The following is a 20,111-nucleotide window of genomic DNA, read 5'->3' as shown; positions in this document are numbered from 1 at the left end:
GCTTCTGCCAAAACTGCACTTTTTCGTATTCTTCAAAAAGTTTACGCTGAATGTCCTACGCCTTCCCTATTCTACTTACGGAACAAACGCGGAGCCAGTTACTTTTTTTCGTAAGTTGAATAAGGAATGCGTAGGACATACAGCGTAAGCTTTTTGAAGAATGCTGAAAGCGGAAGTACGTTCAAGGCAATATTTTGTGTTTATAAAGCATATACAGTTGTATTTTTTTTAAAAATGACCAATCGTTTTTCTAGATAAGACCCTTATTCATCGTCTGGTATCGTTTAAAGCCCTTTGAAGCTGCACTGAAACTGTCATTTTGACCTTCAACCGTTTGGAGTCCATTGAAGTCCACTATAAGGAGAAAATCCTGGAATGTTTTCATCAAAAACCTTAATTTCTTTTCGACTGAAGAAAGAAAGACATGAACATCTTGGATGACATGAGAGTGAGTAAATTATCAGGAACAATTTTATTTAAAAGTGAACCAATCCTTTAACTTTTAAGACTAGTCCAAGTGGTTTATGCAACCGGCCCCTGAATTTGCTATAATAATAATAATGTAAAGGAGAATTCTGTTTCCTAAAATGTATTTATTTTATGCTTTTGTTGTAACATTTTAAATTAAGTTTAAATTATTATAAATCATTTAGGCCTATAATAAACACGCTATATTTCATACAAATAGTCCATTTTAATTTCATGTTGACTTTAAAATGTATACCCACTAGGTTGTTATTAAGCCAGCCACATGTGAAATTTGGAAGAAAAAAAAATCCCCATGAAAGGCGTCTATTGTACATGTTATTCAGGGCTTGGCCACAGGGCAGATCATTTTAACAACTGCTTATTCTGGAAATGTGTGTGCTATAGTAAACGCTGCTCTGTTACAGGGAATAATAGGCTATATGGCCAGCGAAGGGGGAGCTGGAGCACACTTGAACAGTCCATTATGGAAGGTGAGCAGGATGAGGGGAGATCGTGGACATGAGCGCGAGAGCAGCGCGCGGATGGAGGCGGGGGTTCGGCTCGGGATGCGGAGTGAGGAGGAAAGACTCCAGACTTTCCACAACTGGCCCGGAGATGCGCCCGTGAGCCCTGCTGAGCTTGCCCGGGCTGGCTTTCACTATCTGGGATACGGGGACACGGTGCAGTGCTTCTGCTGTGATGGGATCCTGAGGCACTGGGTTCATGGAGACACTCCGCGCGGGGAGCACGAGAGGCACTTCCCCGCGTGCGGCTTAATGATGGGCAGGGATGTGGGGAATGTTCCGCTGGGCTCGTCCGACTCTGTGGATGGGCAGCTCTTGAGTCAACTGCAGCGGCTGACCGTGGACGAGCAGGTGTTGTCCGGGCAGGCGGCGTATCCGGAGATGGAGTCAGAGGACAACAGGTTGTCCACCTACCAGAACTGGCCCACAGGAGCATCAGTGCAGCCCGATGCTCTGGCGCGAGCTGGATTCTTCTATACAGGTGTGTCTCTGGCTAAAGGGATGTTTTGGGAAAAGAAACTGCAACTCAAATGTATTGGGATTGTATGTGGTTTTGGTTCATCACAGGACCAAAACTTAGTTGCTTCTGCTTTCTGCGCTCACAGTCACGCGCGCGGCGGTCATGCGCACTGTGAATGAACGGAATGAACGAGAGGCCGCGAGCGCAGTGCAGCCCAGCCTCACAGCAGCGCGTGCTGCTCATTATTCTGAAAGCAACAGTGTGTTTCTGCCTATTTCTTATACAAATAATATGCATTCAAAATGGCATATCATTGTTTGTTCTCAGTAAAGAACAAAACAATTAATTCTGTCAACTTCAAAATTCTCAACATGTTTTGACCACATTAAAGGATTAGTTCAGTTTTAAATTAAAATTTGCTGATAATTTACTCACTCCCATGTTATCCAAGATGTTCATGTCCTTCTTTCTTCAGTTGAAAAGAAATGAAGGTTTTTGAGGAAAACATTCCAGGATTATTCTCCTTATAGTGGACTTCAATGGAGCCCAAAAGGCTGAAGGTCAAAATTACAGTTTCAGTGCAGCTTTAAAGCATTCTACACGATCCCAGACGAGAAATAAGGGTCTTATCTACGGAAACCATCACTCATTTTCTAAAAAAAAAAAAATTATATGTTTTAACCACAAATGCTCATCTTGAACTAGCTCTCTTCTTGGTCAAAGTTTGAACTTATTGTTATATACTTGCACTAGCATATTGTATATGACAATTTAGTTCAAACTTTGACCTGTGGAGGGCAGTAATACACTTAGCAGTGTCTCACTGCTGGAATTCTAATAGAGAAGAAGAAGAAGAGAGCTAGTTTAAGATGAGCATTCATGGTTAAAACGTATAAAATTATTATTATTTTTTTAGAAAATGAATGATCGTTTTGCTAGATAAGACCCTTAATCCTCGTCTGGTATCGTTTAAAGCTCTTTGAAGCTGCACTGAAACTGACATTTTGACCTTCAACCATTTGGAGTCCATTGAAGTCCACAATATGGAGAAAAATCCTAGAATGTTTTCATCAAAAACCTTCATTTCTTTTTGACTGAAGAAAGAAGGACATGAACATCTTGGATGACATGGGGGTGAGTAAATTATCAGGAAAATTTTATTTGAAAGTGAACTAATCCTTTAAATTTATTACTGATAAAGAGCATTAAAGGTGCAATATGTAAGAATTTTGCTGTAAAATATCCAAAAACCAGTGTTATATATTTTGTTCACTTGAGTATTTAAAATATCCCAAATGTTTGCAACTATTTGTAAATCGTGAGAAAATTGCAATTTTAATCAAGGCTCCGGGACGTGTGAGGAGTCACCTGTCTATTGCGTCATACCCGCGTTACCCTCGATTTCCGGTTTAATTTTGTAGAAACCATGGAAACACCAAAGACGCTTTAATATATTACATGTTTTATTAGACAAGGGAACAACTGTTTTGATATATTTACTAACAGAAAAATAATTATTGTTATATAGCTCAACATGTTTAGTCTTATTGTTTAAATCTAATTTTCTTGATTTTTTGCGAGTACCATGCTTTACCATGCCTCAGAGAAAAACACTATTTTGTGAAGTAACTAACATAGCATAATCAGATGCAGCTTTATTTTTAGTAACAGTAATACAGCATTTTCTCCATCATACAATACGTTTTAAAATTAGTTGCATGCCATTTATCAACACAAGCCATCCAGCATTTAATCTGATATTGTAAAATCGATCTATCTTACTGCAGTGTGTAACAGTGTCTCACAGCAGCCGCCGAGTGAACGCACAGAGTAACGTTATAACATCATTTTCAACACACTCAAATGTATCTAATATGATAAACAGAGCTGCGTTACCTCATACTCATGACCGGAAAAGCGGAAGCGGCGCCGGCGACTGTGTCATAATAAAAGTCCCGCTGCTCGTGAGGCGTGTGTTGATCAATCGCTCCAGCTCCTCGTTCAGCTCCACAACACTCGCTACTGTTCTGCTTCACACTACAGTAACGTTAATAATCGCATCCATGAACATGATGTCTTCTCGAGTCCTATCCTGATTATTTTCCACCGGCTGTGAGGTGAAGATCACATGTCCCAAGATTCCTACGCCTTTGTTTTGAATAGGCCTCTAGCCACCTCTAGCGGACAGAAATCTTACATATTGCACCTTTTAAGGTGGAGCTCAAAACTGATAAGAAATGGCAAAAATGATTTATATATTGTACTCTGTATCTTTAAAATAAATAATATAGTGTTTTTTTAGAAGATAGTAATATCAAGAGATTGTTTTCTTAGGTCATGGTGACAATGTGAAGTGTTTCTTCTGTGATGGTGGTCTGAGGAACTGGGAACCAGGTGATGACCCTTGGCAGGAACACGCCAAATGGTTTCCACAGTGAGTGCTGAATTATTTCTATTCTCTTTCTACTTTAAACAGGAAGTTTTTTATCCCACATTAAAGGGTTAGTTCATCCAAAAATGAAATTTCTGTCATTAATTACTCACCCTCATGTCGTTCCACACCCGTAAAGGCAGGAACACACCAAGCCGGTGACGGTCGGCCGTCTGGCAGTTTTTGTTCATCGGCCGACTAAGTTTTCTCAGTGTCTTCCGCACCGTCGGCTGAAGTTGGTCCTCGTCTGCTTTTTTTCGGCCGATTCGACATGTTGAATCTGCGTCGGAGCTCGTCGGTCCGTCTGATCATTCTGATTGGCTGTTCAGCTACTGCCACCTGCTGGTATGGAAAGGCATTTTATCTTACGCAGGCGCAGAACGGACGTGCTACTTGGCCGTCGGCTGTCGGTTTGGTGCCTTAAGACCTTCGGAACACAAATTGGAGGTATATGTCCATAGACAGCAATATAATCTTTCAAGGTCCAGAAATGTACTAAAGACATTGTTAAAAAAGCCTACGTGACTGCAGTGGTTCAACCTTAATGTTATAAAGTGATGAGAATACTTTTTGTGCGCCAAAAATAACAAAATAACGACTTTATTCAACAATCTCTTTTTTTCCCTGTCATTATCCTTATGCAGTTGCCACAGTGAAGGCTTCCATGTTTACGTGCGAATGCCGGCTCAGTACTGGCCGGCTCTGGTCACATGAGCAGCACGACGCATGCGTGTGATACTGACGCAGGAGCCAGCCAATAACGAGTCGGCATTCTGACGTAGATCCTGGAAGCGCTGGACATAAACAACGTATGAGAATGACACAGAAGAGAAGTTATTGTTTAATAAAGTTGTTATTTTTGTTTCGTTTTTGCGCACAAAAAGTATTCGCGTCGCTTCATTACGTTAAGGTTGAACCACCGCAGTCACGTCAACTGTTTTAACAATGTCTTTAGTACCTTTCTGGACCTTAAAAGTGTTGATTATATTATTGTCAATGAGTCATAAATCTCTCGGATTTCATCAAAAATATCTTAATTTGTGTTCTGAAGATGAATGAAGGTCTAACAGGTGTGGGATGACATGAGGGTGAGTAATTAATGACACAGTTTTCATTTTTGGGTGAACTAACCCTTTAAATACAATACTGTGTAATCAAGTACTAAAGGGAATGTTACAAACATGTATTGCTTAATACAAATGGATGATGTTTTATTGTTTTCAGTGCATGTATGCTCATTATTAATTTGGTCTATCATGTGCTTCCAAAGATGTGAATATTTGCTTCAATCCAGAGGACGGGAATATGTGAGCAATATCCAGCAGTCTTACTTCAACATGAATGAGAGAGTGGTAAGTAATACTGATGCACCTAACCATCAGTTTATCAGCTATGATTGCTATGGGCTTTAAATGTTTTGTTTTGGTTTGTTTTAAAGGGTGGATCTCTGTCATCAACTGCAGGAAACATTACATCAGGTGAGTCGCGCCATGACTTCTTTTCAAAGGTGTAACAGTGCAGGGGTTTTCAAATGTTTAAATGCTAAGGACACCCAAATATGATGATCCCCCTACAAGTATAATGACAGTTAAATTTAATGTCCAGATCCATTTATGCTGTGTACAAAAACAAAATAGATATTAGACATACATTTCCGCTTGGGTGTCCACAGGCCCCAGTTTGAAAACTCCTGACTTTATGGATTCTCTGCAATTCGAAAGTCTCATAAAATGTTTCATTGTTGTGAGAAGTGCATGTGTTCAATGGATCAACAGACTCTTATGTGTGTTTATTACACGGCTTTCTGGAATACTTGATTCTGATTGGTCATTCACAACATTCAGCAGTCAGATATTTCTGAATAATAACCATTGTCCATCCCTGACACAGTATAACTTACTGCTTGTCCTGGAAATCCGTGTTTGCTACATAGCTGTGCTCATTTCTGTCTTTCCACAGTAAAAAAATAAAATTATTTCAACTCAAATCAATATTTCCTGTATTTATTTTTTGTGCAAAGAGCCGTGTAATAAGCAGGATAATATCAGGCTGTGTTTTATGCTGCTTTGCATTTTATGCTCCTCAGGAGTTGTTGTTATTCTTCCAGCTCTCACAGTTTTCATCTCACCCACATCTCCTTTTCTTCAACTAACAATGATGATGATCAGTGTTACCCTAACTTTTAGTCTTTTGTGATTTTTGAAGCTTTAAATCACTGTACGCTGCTGGTAAACAAACACACCTGAACTGATTCTTTGCATAAATCACAGAATAAATGACCTGAAGCAATATTTTGCTCTTATTCTTAGAAGAAAGGGTTTTTAGTAACAGTTTACAATAAGGTGCATTAGTTATAACATGAACTAATAATGAACTGCACTTATACAGCATTTATTAATCTTTGTTAATGTTAAAGGTGCCCTAGAATCAAAATTTGAATTTACCTCTGCATAGTTGAATAACAAGAGTTCAGTACATGGAAAAGACATACATTGAGTTTCAAACTCCATTGCTTTCTCTTTCTTATGTAAATCTCATTTGTTTAAAAGACTTCCGGAAAACACGCGGATCTCAACATAACACCGACTGTTACGTAACAGTCGGGATCATTAATATGTGTGCCCCCAATATTTGCATATGCCAGCCCATGTTCCCAACATTATGAAAGGCATTAGACAAGGGCAGAACGTCTGGATCTGCACAGGTGAATCAACAGACTAGGTAAGCAAGAACAACAGCGAAAATGGCAGATGGAGCAATAATAACTGACATAATCCATGATAACATGATATTTTTAGTGATATTTGTAAATTGTCTATCTAAATGTTTCGTTAGCATGTTGCTAATGTACTGTTAAATGTGGTTAAAGTTACCATCGTTTCTTACTGAATTCACGGAGACAAGAGAGCCGTCGCTATTTTCATTTTTAAACACTTGCAGTCTGTATAATTCATAAACACAACTTCATTCTTTATAAATCTCTCCAACAGTGTAGCATTAGCCGTTAGCCACGGAGCACAGCCTCAAACTCATAGAGAATCAAATATAAACATCAAAATAAATACTTTACTCACATAATTCGAAGCATGCATACAGCATGCATGACGAACATCTTGTAAAGATCCATTTGAGGGTTATATTAGCTGTGTGAACTTTGTAAATGTGCTGTAATATAATCGAGAGCTCGTGTGGCAGGGAGCACGCGAATTAAAGGGGCGGCGTGCTGAAAAACTCAGTGCATATTTAATGATGCCCCAAAATAGGCAGTTAAAAAAATTAATTTAAAGAAATCTATGGGGTATTTTGAGCTGAAACTTCACAGACGCATTCAGGGGACACCTTAGACTTATATTACATCTTGTGAAAAAGCATCCTTGGGCACCTTTAATTTCAACATTTACTAATTCATTATTAAAATCTTGTTAACATTAGTTATGCACTGTGAACTAACAGGAACAAACAATGAACAACTGTATTTTCATTAACTAACGTTAACAAAGATTAGTAAATACAGCAACAAATGTGTTGCTAATGGTTAGTTTGTGTTAGTTAATACATTAACTAATGTTTAACTAATGAACCTTATTGTAAAGTGTTACCGGGTTCTTATAGAAAACCCTGGGGTTTTAAAGATACTTTATGCCAAAAAGGTTCTATATAAGGAGAAAAGTTTTAAATGATTGTATAACAGAGTTGTGGAACTATGACTCATTTTTGTAGGCCAAAACCCGGAAGCGAGTTAGCATTTTAGCACTTCCGGTTCAGGTATAAATGGCTGAAATAAGGGCCGTGGTAAACACAAGCTTAAGATACTTTCATGTTTTATTCTAAGACATAAAATACATCAGTATTACCCCACGCGTTATTTTTTTTAAGCTGTTACATGTCTTGAAAATGTTGCTAACAAGTGGCTAAATCGGACTGCAGAGGCTGTCGGTGACATTAAACGCCATCACGCCGAACAGGTAAACTCAGTCCGCTTTTACAGCCTCAGTATGCTTATTCTTGCGCTCTTACAAACTATTGTATTTCATAATTTCAGGGAAAATGTCTTTAGATAAACAGTTGGCGGAAGCTTAGTATTGGTGACGTTGAAGTCATGCGACCGTGGTGTAGTTCGCTTATGGGCTACCTTTAGCTTTTTACTTCTGGTGACTTCATTTAGGCTTCAGAATTCATAAAAGTTGTGTTCATCTGTGAAAATTATCTTGATGGACAAAACATGTACGTATCATGTATTTTGTTGATCATAAAACTTATTTTTTTTAGATAATCCAAAAGCCTATGGAAAAATCCTATTGGGTTTTTAGCACCAGTGTGATGCGAACTGCCGATTGGCCTACAAAGTGACATCATAGTGTGAATAATATATTGTACCCACAAGCTCTGCTTACATTTCTACTTGTGAGGACCAAGAAAAGACCTTTTTTGTACATTTTATTACATTAAGCGAATAACTACACCCTTAAAGACACCTTTGGCCTGTTTTGTTCCTGCTGGCAGAGGTGTTGGGTGGGCAGAGCTCAGTGGCGGCAGCCATGTTGTCTCCTGTGGTGCAGGCGGTGCTGCAGATGGGTTTCCAGCGCTCACTAGTGGAGAGCCTGGTGCAGTCACGCTACCTGCTCACCGGCTCACACTACACCACAGTCTCTGACCTGGTGACCGACGTCCTGCAGGCCGAGGAGGAGGAAAGGCAGACGGGGGAGCCCAGACCAGGTGTTTCCAAACTCATCCATCCTTCAAAACAGATCAAACCTATGTTTAAAGGGATAGTTCACCCAAAAATGAAAACTCTGTCATCATTTACTCACCCTCAGGTTGTTCCAAAACTGTATGAATTTCTTCTGCTGGACACAAAAGAAGATATTTTGAAGAATGTAAATAACCAAACAGTCGATGGACCCCACTGACCTCCATAGTGTTTTTTCCAATACTATGGAAGTTAATGAAGCCCATAAACCTTTTGGTTATTGACATTCTTCAGAATATCTTCTTGAGTAAATGATGACAGAAATTTCATTTCTGGGTGAACTACCCCTTTCACATGATGCTGTAGAAGAAGACATTATTTATAGGCATAGTTCACCCCAAAATGAAAATTCAGTCATTATTTACTATTTACCCTGGCCTAATGCCCACATGCCCTTCTTTCTTTTTTGAACCACAAAAGGAGAAACACACACATACATTTATATAAATATAATAATATATATACACACACACATATGTAAACACAAACTTTTATGTTGGATGCGATTAATCGCAATTAATCGATTTGACAGCACTAGTTTGTATACGTGTTGAGTATGAACGTCTACTAAGGTTTGAAGTGACTTGAGAGTTAGTAAATAATGACAGAATTTTAATTTTTATTGTGTGAACTAGTCCTTTAAAGGGTTAGTTCACCCAAAAATGAAAATAATGTCATTTATTACTCACCCTCATGTCGTTCCACACCCGTAAGACCTTCGTTCATCTTCAGAACACAAATTAAGATATTTTTGATGAAATCTGATGGCTCAGTGAGGGCGAATCGCCAGCAATGACATTCCCTTTTTCAAGGCCCAGAAAGCTACTAAAAATATATTTAAAACAGTTCATGTGAGTACAGTGGTTCAACTTTAATATTATAAAGTGATGAGAATACTTTTTGTACACCAAAAATAACAAAATAGCGACTTTATTCAACAATATCTAGTGATGGCCGATTTCAAAACACTGCTTCATGAAGCTTCGAAGCTTTACGAATCTTTTGTTTCGAATCAGTGGTTCGGAGCGGCAAAATCACATGATTTCAGTAAACGAGGCTTCATTACGTCATAAGTGTTTCGAAATTTCAATGGTTCACGTGACTTTGGCAGTCTGAAATGTGCTCCAAACCACTGATTCGAAACAAAAGATTCGTAAAGCTTCGAAGCTTCATGAAGCAGTGTTTTGAAATCGTCCATCACTAGATATTAATTTATATTGAATAAAGTTGTAATTTCTTATTTTTTGCACACAAAAAGTATTCTCGTCACGTTATAATATTAAGGTTGAACCACTGTAGTCATATGAACTGTTTTAAATATGTCTTTAGTAGCTTTCTGGGCATTGAAAGTGTTAATTATCTTGTTGTCAATGGAGGCCTCACTGAGCCATCGGATTTCATCAAAAATATCTTAATTTGTGTTCTGAAGATGAATGAAGGTCTTACGGGTGTGAAACGACATGAGGGTGAGTAATTAATGACTGGATTTTCATTTTTAGGTGAACTAATCCTTTAACGTAACCTACATTGTGAGCCATGTGTTGTTCATTAAAAAAGAAATGATAAAGTGCCGTTCCCTCCTCTAACGTGTGGATGGTTTGTTCCCTCAGAGACTGTGGAGAGTCCGCGAACGCCAAGAACGCAAGTCTCAGACAGGGAGAAAGGTCCATATTAACATGCTCTCATTGCACTTATAGTGTGTGTGTGTGTGTGTGTGTGTGTGTGTGTGGCTGTATCTTCATCTTCTCTCTATCTTGTAGCCTCTGGGATGGAACTGATCATTCAATCAATCATCTGAATTGACCCAGGTTGAGTTCAAATGTCTGTGTATTTGTGTGTTTTTCAGTGCGATCAGATCTGAGTCCAGAGGAACAGCTGAGACAGCTTCAGGAAGAGAGGACCTGTAAGGTCTGCATGGACAAACTCGTCTCCATGGTCTTCATCCCCTGTGGTCATCTGGTCGTCTGCACAGACTGCGCAGCCAGTCTGCGTCACTGCCCCATATGCAGGGCGGTCATTCGGGGGAGTGTGCGTGCATTCATGTCCTGAAGAGCAAACACACACACACACACACACACACACACAGCAACACACTGTTGCACTGCTGTGTTATTAGCAAGAACCGTATGGTCTTTTAAAGGATAAATAATGCTGAAAAATACTATTCAAATGGTGTAATCAGCTTCCAAATCAGCATCAGAGATCTTTAAAAAGACTTATTACTTGATATTTGGCTAAACATTAAAGCTACAGAGGTACAAAAGTCCACTTTACATCCAAAGTTGCAATATGAAATATTAGCATGAATTTCACAATGTTTTAGTATTTCGTTTTTCCCATGATTGAATGACAGCATCTCTTCATCTGTGAGAATATCTGCACAAAAATGTACTTATTTGATTTGTGATCTAAAAAAAAGTTCAGAATCTAAATGATTTTATGTAATAGAAATCCTAAAACTGTTAATTTTCAGGTTTAAATGGGATTTTAAATCCCAGATTTTAAATGTGGACTTTTGGATCCCACTGTACATTAAAATGTGTTACATGCTTGTAAGTTTCTGGACAGCAGGTTGATTTTGTGTCATGCCAAAGTAAACAGCTTTTTGAGAATTTAAAATCTTAAAAACATAAAAATAGAGTTTATCATATTGTATAATAATCTTATTTTATTATCAGTGTATTGACACATTGCACTTATATTTTCATGAATAAAAATAATTTGCATTGCACTTCTTTGTCAAATCTCTGCTTCTGTTACATATTTCCTAAAACTCTTCTTTATGAAACATAGAAATACTTACATTTTAATCTTTACAGATGAGGATATAACAGTTGAGTGGAAGTTATGCACTAAGAAAACATTTGTGAAGAATAAAGTGCTTATAGACAGATGCCACTTACCAGAAGTCCTCAAATTTGATTGGCTGAGCTCCGATACAACGGTGCTGAAGAAGAATTCAGCCTTGTCACATTAAATATTAAATATTAAACCATCATGTGTTTCCTAGTTCTGATTGAATGGTTGCTTCCATCGATCCATCAGCAACTTCCACATATAATATGTATGTTTAACCCATTTGGTGAAGTCCACGTGATGGTGTTTTTAATCGAGGTTGTTGGTCTAGTAAAGTTTATCAAACAATCACCTGTTCAGTTTTCACTACATCAAAAGGTCAATCTGTCCAAATTCAGGTGGTTTGTCTTCGTCTGGCATCTCAGCTGAGACCTGTCCACTATGGGTGACCCTACCAGTACTGAAGTACCAGTGGCGTAGCTCTCAGCATCACTGATGCACACAAGCCCTCACAGCACGTCAAGCTGCAAACCATGTGAGGGACCCTAACCTACCCTATCCTAACTCTTTAAAAGCATCCGCATGTCAACCAACCGCTCAAAACTAACTAACAACCACGAAAAACCACTCGGAAGAGTCCAGCAACCGCAGAGCGACACGCTAACTGCTCAGAAAACCTCGGCAAACGCAAGTCAATAATCAGGAAACCACACAAAACATCCTAACGACCACGGAGCACCACGAAAAACTGCTTAGAACAACCTGGAAACCGCATATCAATGCATTGACAATCATCAGAAACATCCCACCATCCACACAGCAATGAGATAAATCTTACTCTACAAACTGAAACTTACTCTACTAAAAACGTACTGTGTCACTATAGACTATATACAGTATGTACATACGGTGGCCCGGCTGTGATGACTCAGTGTCTGGGCTTCTTTCTCGGCGGTTCCTCTGGCAGCGGCTCTTCACTGATGTCCACATGGACACGAGGAGCGGAGCTTCTTCTTCTGGATGTGGAGAAGCTCTCAGTGACGAGGACGCGTCCATCGGGCTGCTCTGTCTCCAGCAGTGAAGGCCGCTTGAGAGTCTCCCACAGGCGCTGCTTGATCTGCAGTCCCAGCTCAAGGCTGTAGGGACGGTGCCGACCATAGCGTGTCTGTATCATGGGCTCTGCCACAGAGCGGTAGATGTCCTGGTAGCCCTGGACGCTGCAGCCGTGGATGGAGACGGGCTCTTCCTGCGGACACACGTCCACTGAAGAGACTGAGGCTGCTGGACGGACGTCAGGAAGGACAGCAGCGTTCTTCAGGTAGTGTTCGGCCACACTGCTGGATCTTCGAGCTTTGCCAGAGATGCAGCTGTAAGTGTGATCTAACCTGCTTACAGCTGCCAGGTATGAAAGCTCACTGGACTCTTGAGTGGAAGATCCCCCCTCCACCCAGAATCCCCTCAGGTGTGTGGGAAGAGTCCTGGTTCTTCTCCGGTGACGCTTCTCCATGACGATGATGAAGAAACACTTACTGAATTGGACAGATGTCAAGAGCTTGTAGCACGTGTGATCAGGACAGTTGTGTTGATTTCAAATATAAACTCAAGCTGCTGGACTGACAGAGAATGTTGAGGATCATTTAAATGTAAACAAGTCTTCATATCAGCATTAAGTCAATTAGAGCTGCTTGAGCTCCATGTTACATGTACAAAATACTGCTATATTACCATTAGCATCTTCATAGAGTATGCTGGCCTATATAGACAGCCCTATCACACACACACACACACACATTCACACACACACATATATATATATATTCATTTAAATGTAAACAAATCTTCATATCAGCATTAAGTCAATTAGAGCTGCTTGAGCACCATGTTACATGTACAATATGCTGCTATATTACCATTATCATCCTCATTACCATTCAAAAGTTTGGGATCGGTAAGATTTTTAATGTCTTTTAAAAGAAGTTTCATCTGCTCACCAAGGCTTGCATTTATTTAATTAAAAATACAGTAAAATCAGTAATATTGTGAAATATTATTACAATTTAAAATAACTGTTTTCTATTTGGAAAATATTTTAAAATGTATTTTATTCTTGTGTTGGCAAAAGCTGAATTTTCAACATCATTACTCCAGTCTTCAGTGTCACATGATCCTTCAGAAATCATTCTTAATATGCTGATCTTGCTGCTCAAGAAACATTTATTGTGTACAGATGTACAAAATATTTGTGTACAATATTTTTTTTCAGGATTATTTGATGAATAGAAAGTTCAAAAGAACAGCATTTATTTGAAATACTAAAGCTTCTTGTTAGCATTTTAAATGTCTTTACTGTTCAAACTTTTGATCGATTTAATGCAATCCTTGCTGAATAAAAGTATTCATTTCTTTGAGAATTCTTCTCAAAGAAATTAAAAATTTCAGCAAAATTCATTAAATCGACCCCAAACGTTTGAACGGTATTGTATAAATGCTAACAGAAAGCTTTGTATTTCAGAATAAATGCTGTTTTTTTGAACTTTCTATTCATCAAGGAATTCCTGAAAAAAAATATTGTACACAACTGTTTTGTAACATCTGATAATAATAATAAATGTTTCTTGAGCAGCAAATCATCATATTAAAATGATTTCTGAAGGATCATGTGACACTGAAGACTGGAGTAATGATGATGAAAATTCAGCTTTTCCAACACAGAAATAAATTACATTTTATAAATATATTTCCAAATAGAAAACAGTTATTTTAAATTGTAATAATATTTCACAATATTACTGTTTTTACTGTATTTTTAATTAAATAAATGTAGCAATCTTGGTGAGCAGACAAAACTTCTTTTAAAAATATTAAAAATCTTACCGATCCCAAACTTTTGAATGGTAATGAGGATGATAATGGTAATATAGCAGTATTTTGTACATGTAACATGGAGCTCAAGCAGCTCTAATTGACTTAATGCTGATGAAGACTTGTTTACATTTAAATGAATATATATATATATATATATATATATATATAATATTTAAATGAATATTATATATATATATATATATATATATATATATATATATATATATAAAGGCCAGCAACTCTATGAAGATGCTAATGGTAATATAGCAGTATTTTGTACATGTAACATGGAGCTCAAGCAGCTCTAATTGACTTAATGCTGATATGAAGACTTGTTTACATTTAAATGATCCTCAACATTCTCTGTCAGTCCAGCAGCTTGAGTTTATATTTGAAATCAACACAACTGTCCCTGATCACACGTGCTACAAGCTCTTGACATCTGTCCAATTCAGTAAGTGTTTCTTCATCATCGTCATGGAGAAGCATCACCGGAGAAGAACCAGGACTCTTCCCACACACCTGAGGGGATTCTGGGTGGAGGGGGGATCTTCCACTCAAGAGTCCAGTGAGCTTTCATACCTGGCAGCTGTAAGCAGGTTAGATCACACTTACAGCTGCATCTCTGGCAAAGCTCGAAGATCCAGCAGTGTGGCCGAACACTACCTGAAGAACGCTGCTGTCCTTCCTGACGTCCGTCCAGCAGCCTCAGTCTCTTCAGTGGACGTGTGTCCGCAGGAAGAGCCCGTCTCCATCCACGGCTGCAGCGTCCAGGGCTACCAGGACATCTACCGCTCTGTGGCAGAGCCCATGATACAGACACGCTATGGTCGGCACCGTCCCTACAGCCTTGAGCTGGGACTGCAGATCAAGCAGCGCCTGTGGGAGACTCTCAAGCGGCCTTCACTGCTGGAGACAGAGCAGCCCGATGGACGCGTCCTCGTCACTGAGAGCTTCTCCACATCCAGAAGAAGAAGCTCCGCTCCTTGTGTCCATGTGGACATCAGTGAAGAGCCGCTGCCAGAGGAACCGCCGAGAAAGAAGCCCAGACACTGAGTCATCACAGCCGGGCCACCGTATGTACATACTGTATATAGTCTATAGTGACACAGTACGTTTTTAGTAGAGTAAGTTTCAGTTTGTAGAGTAAGATTTATCTCATTGCTGTGTGGATGGTGGGATGTTTTTGATGATTGTCAATGCATTGATATGCGGTTTCCAGGTTGTTCTAAGCAGTTTTTCGTGGTGCTCCGTGGTCGTTAGGATGTTTTGTGTGGTTTCCTGATTATTGACATGCGTTTGCCGAGGTTTTCTGAGCAGTTGTTAGCGTGTCGCTCTGCGGTTGCTGGACTCTTCCGAGTGGTTTTTCGTGGTTGTTAGTTAGTTTTGAGCGGTTGGTTGACATGCGGATGCTTTTAAAGAGTTAGGATAGGGTAGGTTAGGGTCCCTCACATGGTTTGCAGCTTGACGTGCTGTGAGGGCTTGTGTGCATCAGTGATGCTGAGAGCTACGCCACTGGTACTTCAGTACTGGTAGGGTCACCCATAGTGGACAGGTCTCAGCTGAGATGCCAGACGAAGACAAACCACCTGAATTTGGACAGATTGACCTTTTGATGTAGTGAAAACTGAACAGGTGAATGTTTGATAAACTTTACTAGACCAGCAACCTCTATTAAAAACACCATCACGTGGACTTCACCAAATGGGTTAAACATACATATTATATGTGGAAGTTGCTGATGGATCGATGGAAGCAACCATTCAAACAGAACTAGGAAACACATGATGGTTTAATATTTAATATTTAATGTGACAAGGCTGAATTCTTCTTCAGCACCGTTGTATCGGAGCTCAGCCAATCAAATTTGAGGACTTCTGGTAAGTGGCATCTGTCTATAAGCACTTTATTCTTCACAAATGTTTTCTTAGTGCATAACTTCCACTCAACTGTTATATCCTCATCTGTAAAGATTAAAACGTAAGTATTTCTATGATTCATAAAGAAGAGTTTTAGGAAATATGTAACAGAAGCAGAGATTTGACAAAGAAGTGCAATGCAAATTATTTTTATTCATGAAAATATAAGTGCAATGTGTCAATACACTGATAATAAAATAAGATTATTATACAATATGATAAACTCTATTTTTATGTTTTTAAGATTTTAAATTCTCAAAAAGCTGTTTACTTTGGCATGACACAAAATCAACCTGCTGTCCAGAAACTTACAAGCATGTAACACATTTTAATGTACAGTGGGATCCAAAAGTCCACATTTAAAATCTGGGATTTAAAATCCCATTTAAACCTGAAAATTAACAGTTTTAGGATTTCTATTACATAAAATCATTTAAATTATGCACTTTCTTTTAAATCACAAATCAAATAAGTACATTTTTGTGCAGATATTCTCACAGATGAAGTGATGCTGTCATTCAATCATGGGAAAAACGAAATACTAAAACATTGTGAAATTGATGCTAATATTTCATATTGCAACTTTGGATGTAAAGTGGACTTTTGTACCTCTGTAGCTTTAATGTTTAGCCAAATATCAAGTAATAAGTCTTTTTAAAGATCTCTGATGCTGATTTGGAAGCTGATTACACCATTTGAATAGTATTTTTCAGCATTATTTATCCTTTAAAAGACCATACGGTTCTTGCTAATAACACAGCAGTGCAACAGAGTGTGTTGTTGTGTGTGTGTGTGTGTGTGTGTGTGTGTGTTTGCTCTTCAGGACATGAATGCACGCACACTCCCCCGAATGACCGCCCTGCATATGGGGCAGTGACACATCACTCACAAATCTTTTGATAGTTTGATATTTGATCTTTATTCAGTTTTTGCCAATTATTAGTTGTTTTTATGCCTTTTGCTAGACATTGCACAAATTTGTGCTTTTCCTCTTCAGAAAGATCTTCCTTCTTCCCTATATTGCACAAGAACTTGCTTAATAATGTGGAACAACCTTTTAGAAGTTTTCCATTAAGACCTGTCAAACTATTAACAAACCTGTCTGAGATTGATACAAGTTATCTAAAAAGATATAAGAAATAAAATAAACACTGTCTTTGAAAACCAAAAATCTGAACGTTTATTGTATTGAAATCCTGCATATGTCACTTGCATAATAATTATATTAGTAGTAGCATATATACAGAATATACTTGTTTTGGGTGATAGAAAATATGGTTTGTACAGTATAAAATCATAACACCTATGGAATGTCTCCACAATTCACGAAAACAAACCTGTACACCGAGTCACATGGGCTGGTGGATAATAACATGTACGACCCCGTGTTTGACGCCTCCTTCAGTCTGTCCAACAGTGAGAAAAACAATTCCAGATGGTACCAGGGACAACCGGTACAAACTCACACACACCTGTACTGACCTCTGACCCAAGACCTCTGACCTCTGCCCGCAGATCTGGAACACGGCCATGTATCAGGGGCTGAAAGGCGGAACGTCCCCAGATATCTTCATGAATTGACGACGGGTTAATTTACATCACACACACATAAAGTCGAGCATAATGTGAGTCTCAGCAAGGCGGTTTGTGCATCAGATTCGTCCTGAGAGTATAAACACTGTGTTCTGTGATACGGTCGAGAGATTCTTCACAGCTGGAGATCCGAGGGAAATATCCTGCGCTCACCAGATAGTTTCTGACTCGTCCTGTTTTGATTTAATCATTTAAAAAAATCTCACTCTCAAGGTATTTTTAACATTAACAGGGTCTACTCAGTCATTTCATTGCCGTCCGAATCCAAAATGTCGACGTCTTTCTCCCACTACCTGCGTAAAAATTCTGGTCGAATTGCCTGCACTGCAAGAAATAATGTTCTTCCTCAGTATTTCTGCCTTGTTTTCCAGCACAAATATCCAAACATTCTTAAATCAAGATACAATTACTGGAGAAGAAAAATGACTGAAGATATTAAGTCTTGAATTGCTCAGAATAAAGGGAGTTTCAATTATAAACATCTGCTGATGGGGTCAAAATAATAAACTTAAAGGATTAGTTCACTTTCAAATGAAAATTACCCCAAGCTTTACTCACCCTCAAGCCATCCTAGATGTATATGACTTTCTTCTTTCTGATGAACACAATCAGAGTTATATTAATAAATATCTTGATGCATCTGAGCTTTATAATGGCAGTGAACGGGACCAACAAGTATGAAGCTGAAGACAGTACATCCATCCATGAAGTTGAATACGGAAGGCGGTCTGGCGGAAGCTAGATATTTTACTTTATAACGTGTTAAATATGGATATTTTCTTACACAAACACATCGCTTCACTTCAGAAGACCTTTATTAAAGGGTTAGTTCACCCAAAAATGAAAATTATGTCATTAATGACTCACCCTCATGTCGTTCCAAACCCATAAGTCCTCCGTTCATCTTCAGAACACAGTTTAAGATATTTTAGATTTAGTCCGAGAGCTTTCTGTCCCTCCATTGAAAATGTATGTATGGTATACTGTCCATGTCCAGAAAGGTAATAAAAACATCATCAAAGTAGTCCATGTGACATCAGTGGGTCAGTTAGAAGTTTTTGAAGCATCAAAAATACATTTTGGTCCAAAAATAACAAAAACTACGACTTTATTCAGCATTGTATTCTCTTCCGGAATCCTTTCCATTGAATTGATTCCATTCTTCTTCTTTTTCTTCAAGCTATTCTACATTGTTTGTATTTTGGTACTGCTATATTTTTAAAAATGGTGCGTAAGTGTGCATGTCGCGGATGTCCTAATCACCAAAAACAACGACGTAAAAGTGCATTACCAACGCAGACAGATGAAAGGATTCAATGGAATCAATTCAATGGAAAGGATCCGTCAGTGGAGGAGTGAGAACTCACACACACACACACACACACACACACACACACACACACACACACACACACTATATACTTAGGCCTATATACTGTGTTCCAGATTATTATGGAAGTGACATTTCAGTACAATAGGATTTCAGTACAATAAAAATTCAGACTTTTTGTTTTCAAAGAAAGTGTTTGTTTGTTTGTTTTATTTTCTTATATCTTTTTAGATAACTGTTATCAGTGTCAGACAGGTTTGTTAAATAGTTTCCCAGGTCTTCTGGTAGGAAAACCTACTTTAAAAGATTGTTCCACAATATTAAGCAAGTTCTTGTGCAATATAGGGAAGAAAGATCTTTCTAAAGCTGCAAAGCACGAAATTGTGCAATGGCTTGCAAAAGGCATAAAAACAACTAATATTTAGCAATAATTGAATAGATTATCAAACCATCAAAAGATTTGTGAGTGATTGAGAGCAAAGAAAAAACAGGCTTTTTAAAGAAAGTTTCTGTCAAACAAATTAATTGTAGTAAAAGGGCAGCTATAAAAAAAGCCAGTGTTGAGGTGCTTGAAGCTGCTGAAGACTCTGAAGTCTCTCCATGCTGGCTGGCAGTTGTGCGTAAAGCTGCTCTAACCAAAGCTCACAAAGAGAAACAATTACAGAGGGTTTAGAAATACATGAAGACTCATAGGCCTACATTATTATTAAAAAAAAATTCTGTTTGATCCTTATAATCATCCTAATTTATTTGTATAATCCATAAATCAAGAAAAGTGCCCATACAGGCATGTATTAAAAACTATTGTATAGTTCACAAATCTTTAGCTTTCTTATTCAAGGAGTCTCTGATACCTTCAATGTACAATTTTACCTCAGTTAACAAAAACATAAAGTTGGGTTCTTGCATTTATGAATGTGAAATTTTGTCAAAAAAAAAAAAAAAGAAAAAAAAAAAAGTAAATTAAACAAAAGC

At 38.4% G+C, this 20,111-nt stretch overlaps 1 protein-coding gene and 1 long non-coding RNA gene across 2 annotated transcripts; one reads left to right on the top strand and one right to left on the bottom strand.

Moving 5' to 3' along the window:
- Positions 1-773: 773 nt before the first annotated feature.
- birc7 (baculoviral IAP repeat containing 7) lies at positions 774-11,364 on the top strand. The gene is made up of 7 exons (XM_048178834.1): positions 774-1,473; positions 3,787-3,886; positions 5,154-5,235; positions 5,322-5,361; positions 8,387-8,599; positions 10,244-10,297; positions 10,480-11,364. Exons 1-7 carry the CDS (start codon positions 909-911, stop codon positions 10,680-10,682), a joined length of 1,257 nt encoding a protein of 418 aa, XP_048034791.1. The 5' UTR covers positions 774-908; the 3' UTR covers positions 10,683-11,364.
- A 4,982-nt stretch (positions 11,365-16,346) lies between these two features.
- Positions 16,347-18,714, bottom strand: LOC125260104. The gene is made up of 2 exons (XR_007182973.1): positions 18,674-18,714; positions 16,347-18,401 (listed from the first exon to the last, which is right to left on the bottom strand). It is a non-coding gene; the product is annotated as an uncharacterized LOC125260104 (long non-coding RNA).
- Positions 18,715-20,111: the final 1,397 nt, after the last annotated feature.

Source organism: Megalobrama amblycephala, linkage group LG24 (assembly GCF_018812025.1).
Source record: "Megalobrama amblycephala isolate DHTTF-2021 linkage group LG24, ASM1881202v1, whole genome shotgun sequence".
Taxonomy (NCBI): domain Eukaryota; kingdom Metazoa; phylum Chordata; class Actinopteri; order Cypriniformes; family Xenocyprididae; genus Megalobrama; species Megalobrama amblycephala.
The sequence above is the reverse complement of the archived record's forward strand: the minus strand, read 5'-3'. Positions and strand labels throughout refer to the sequence as shown.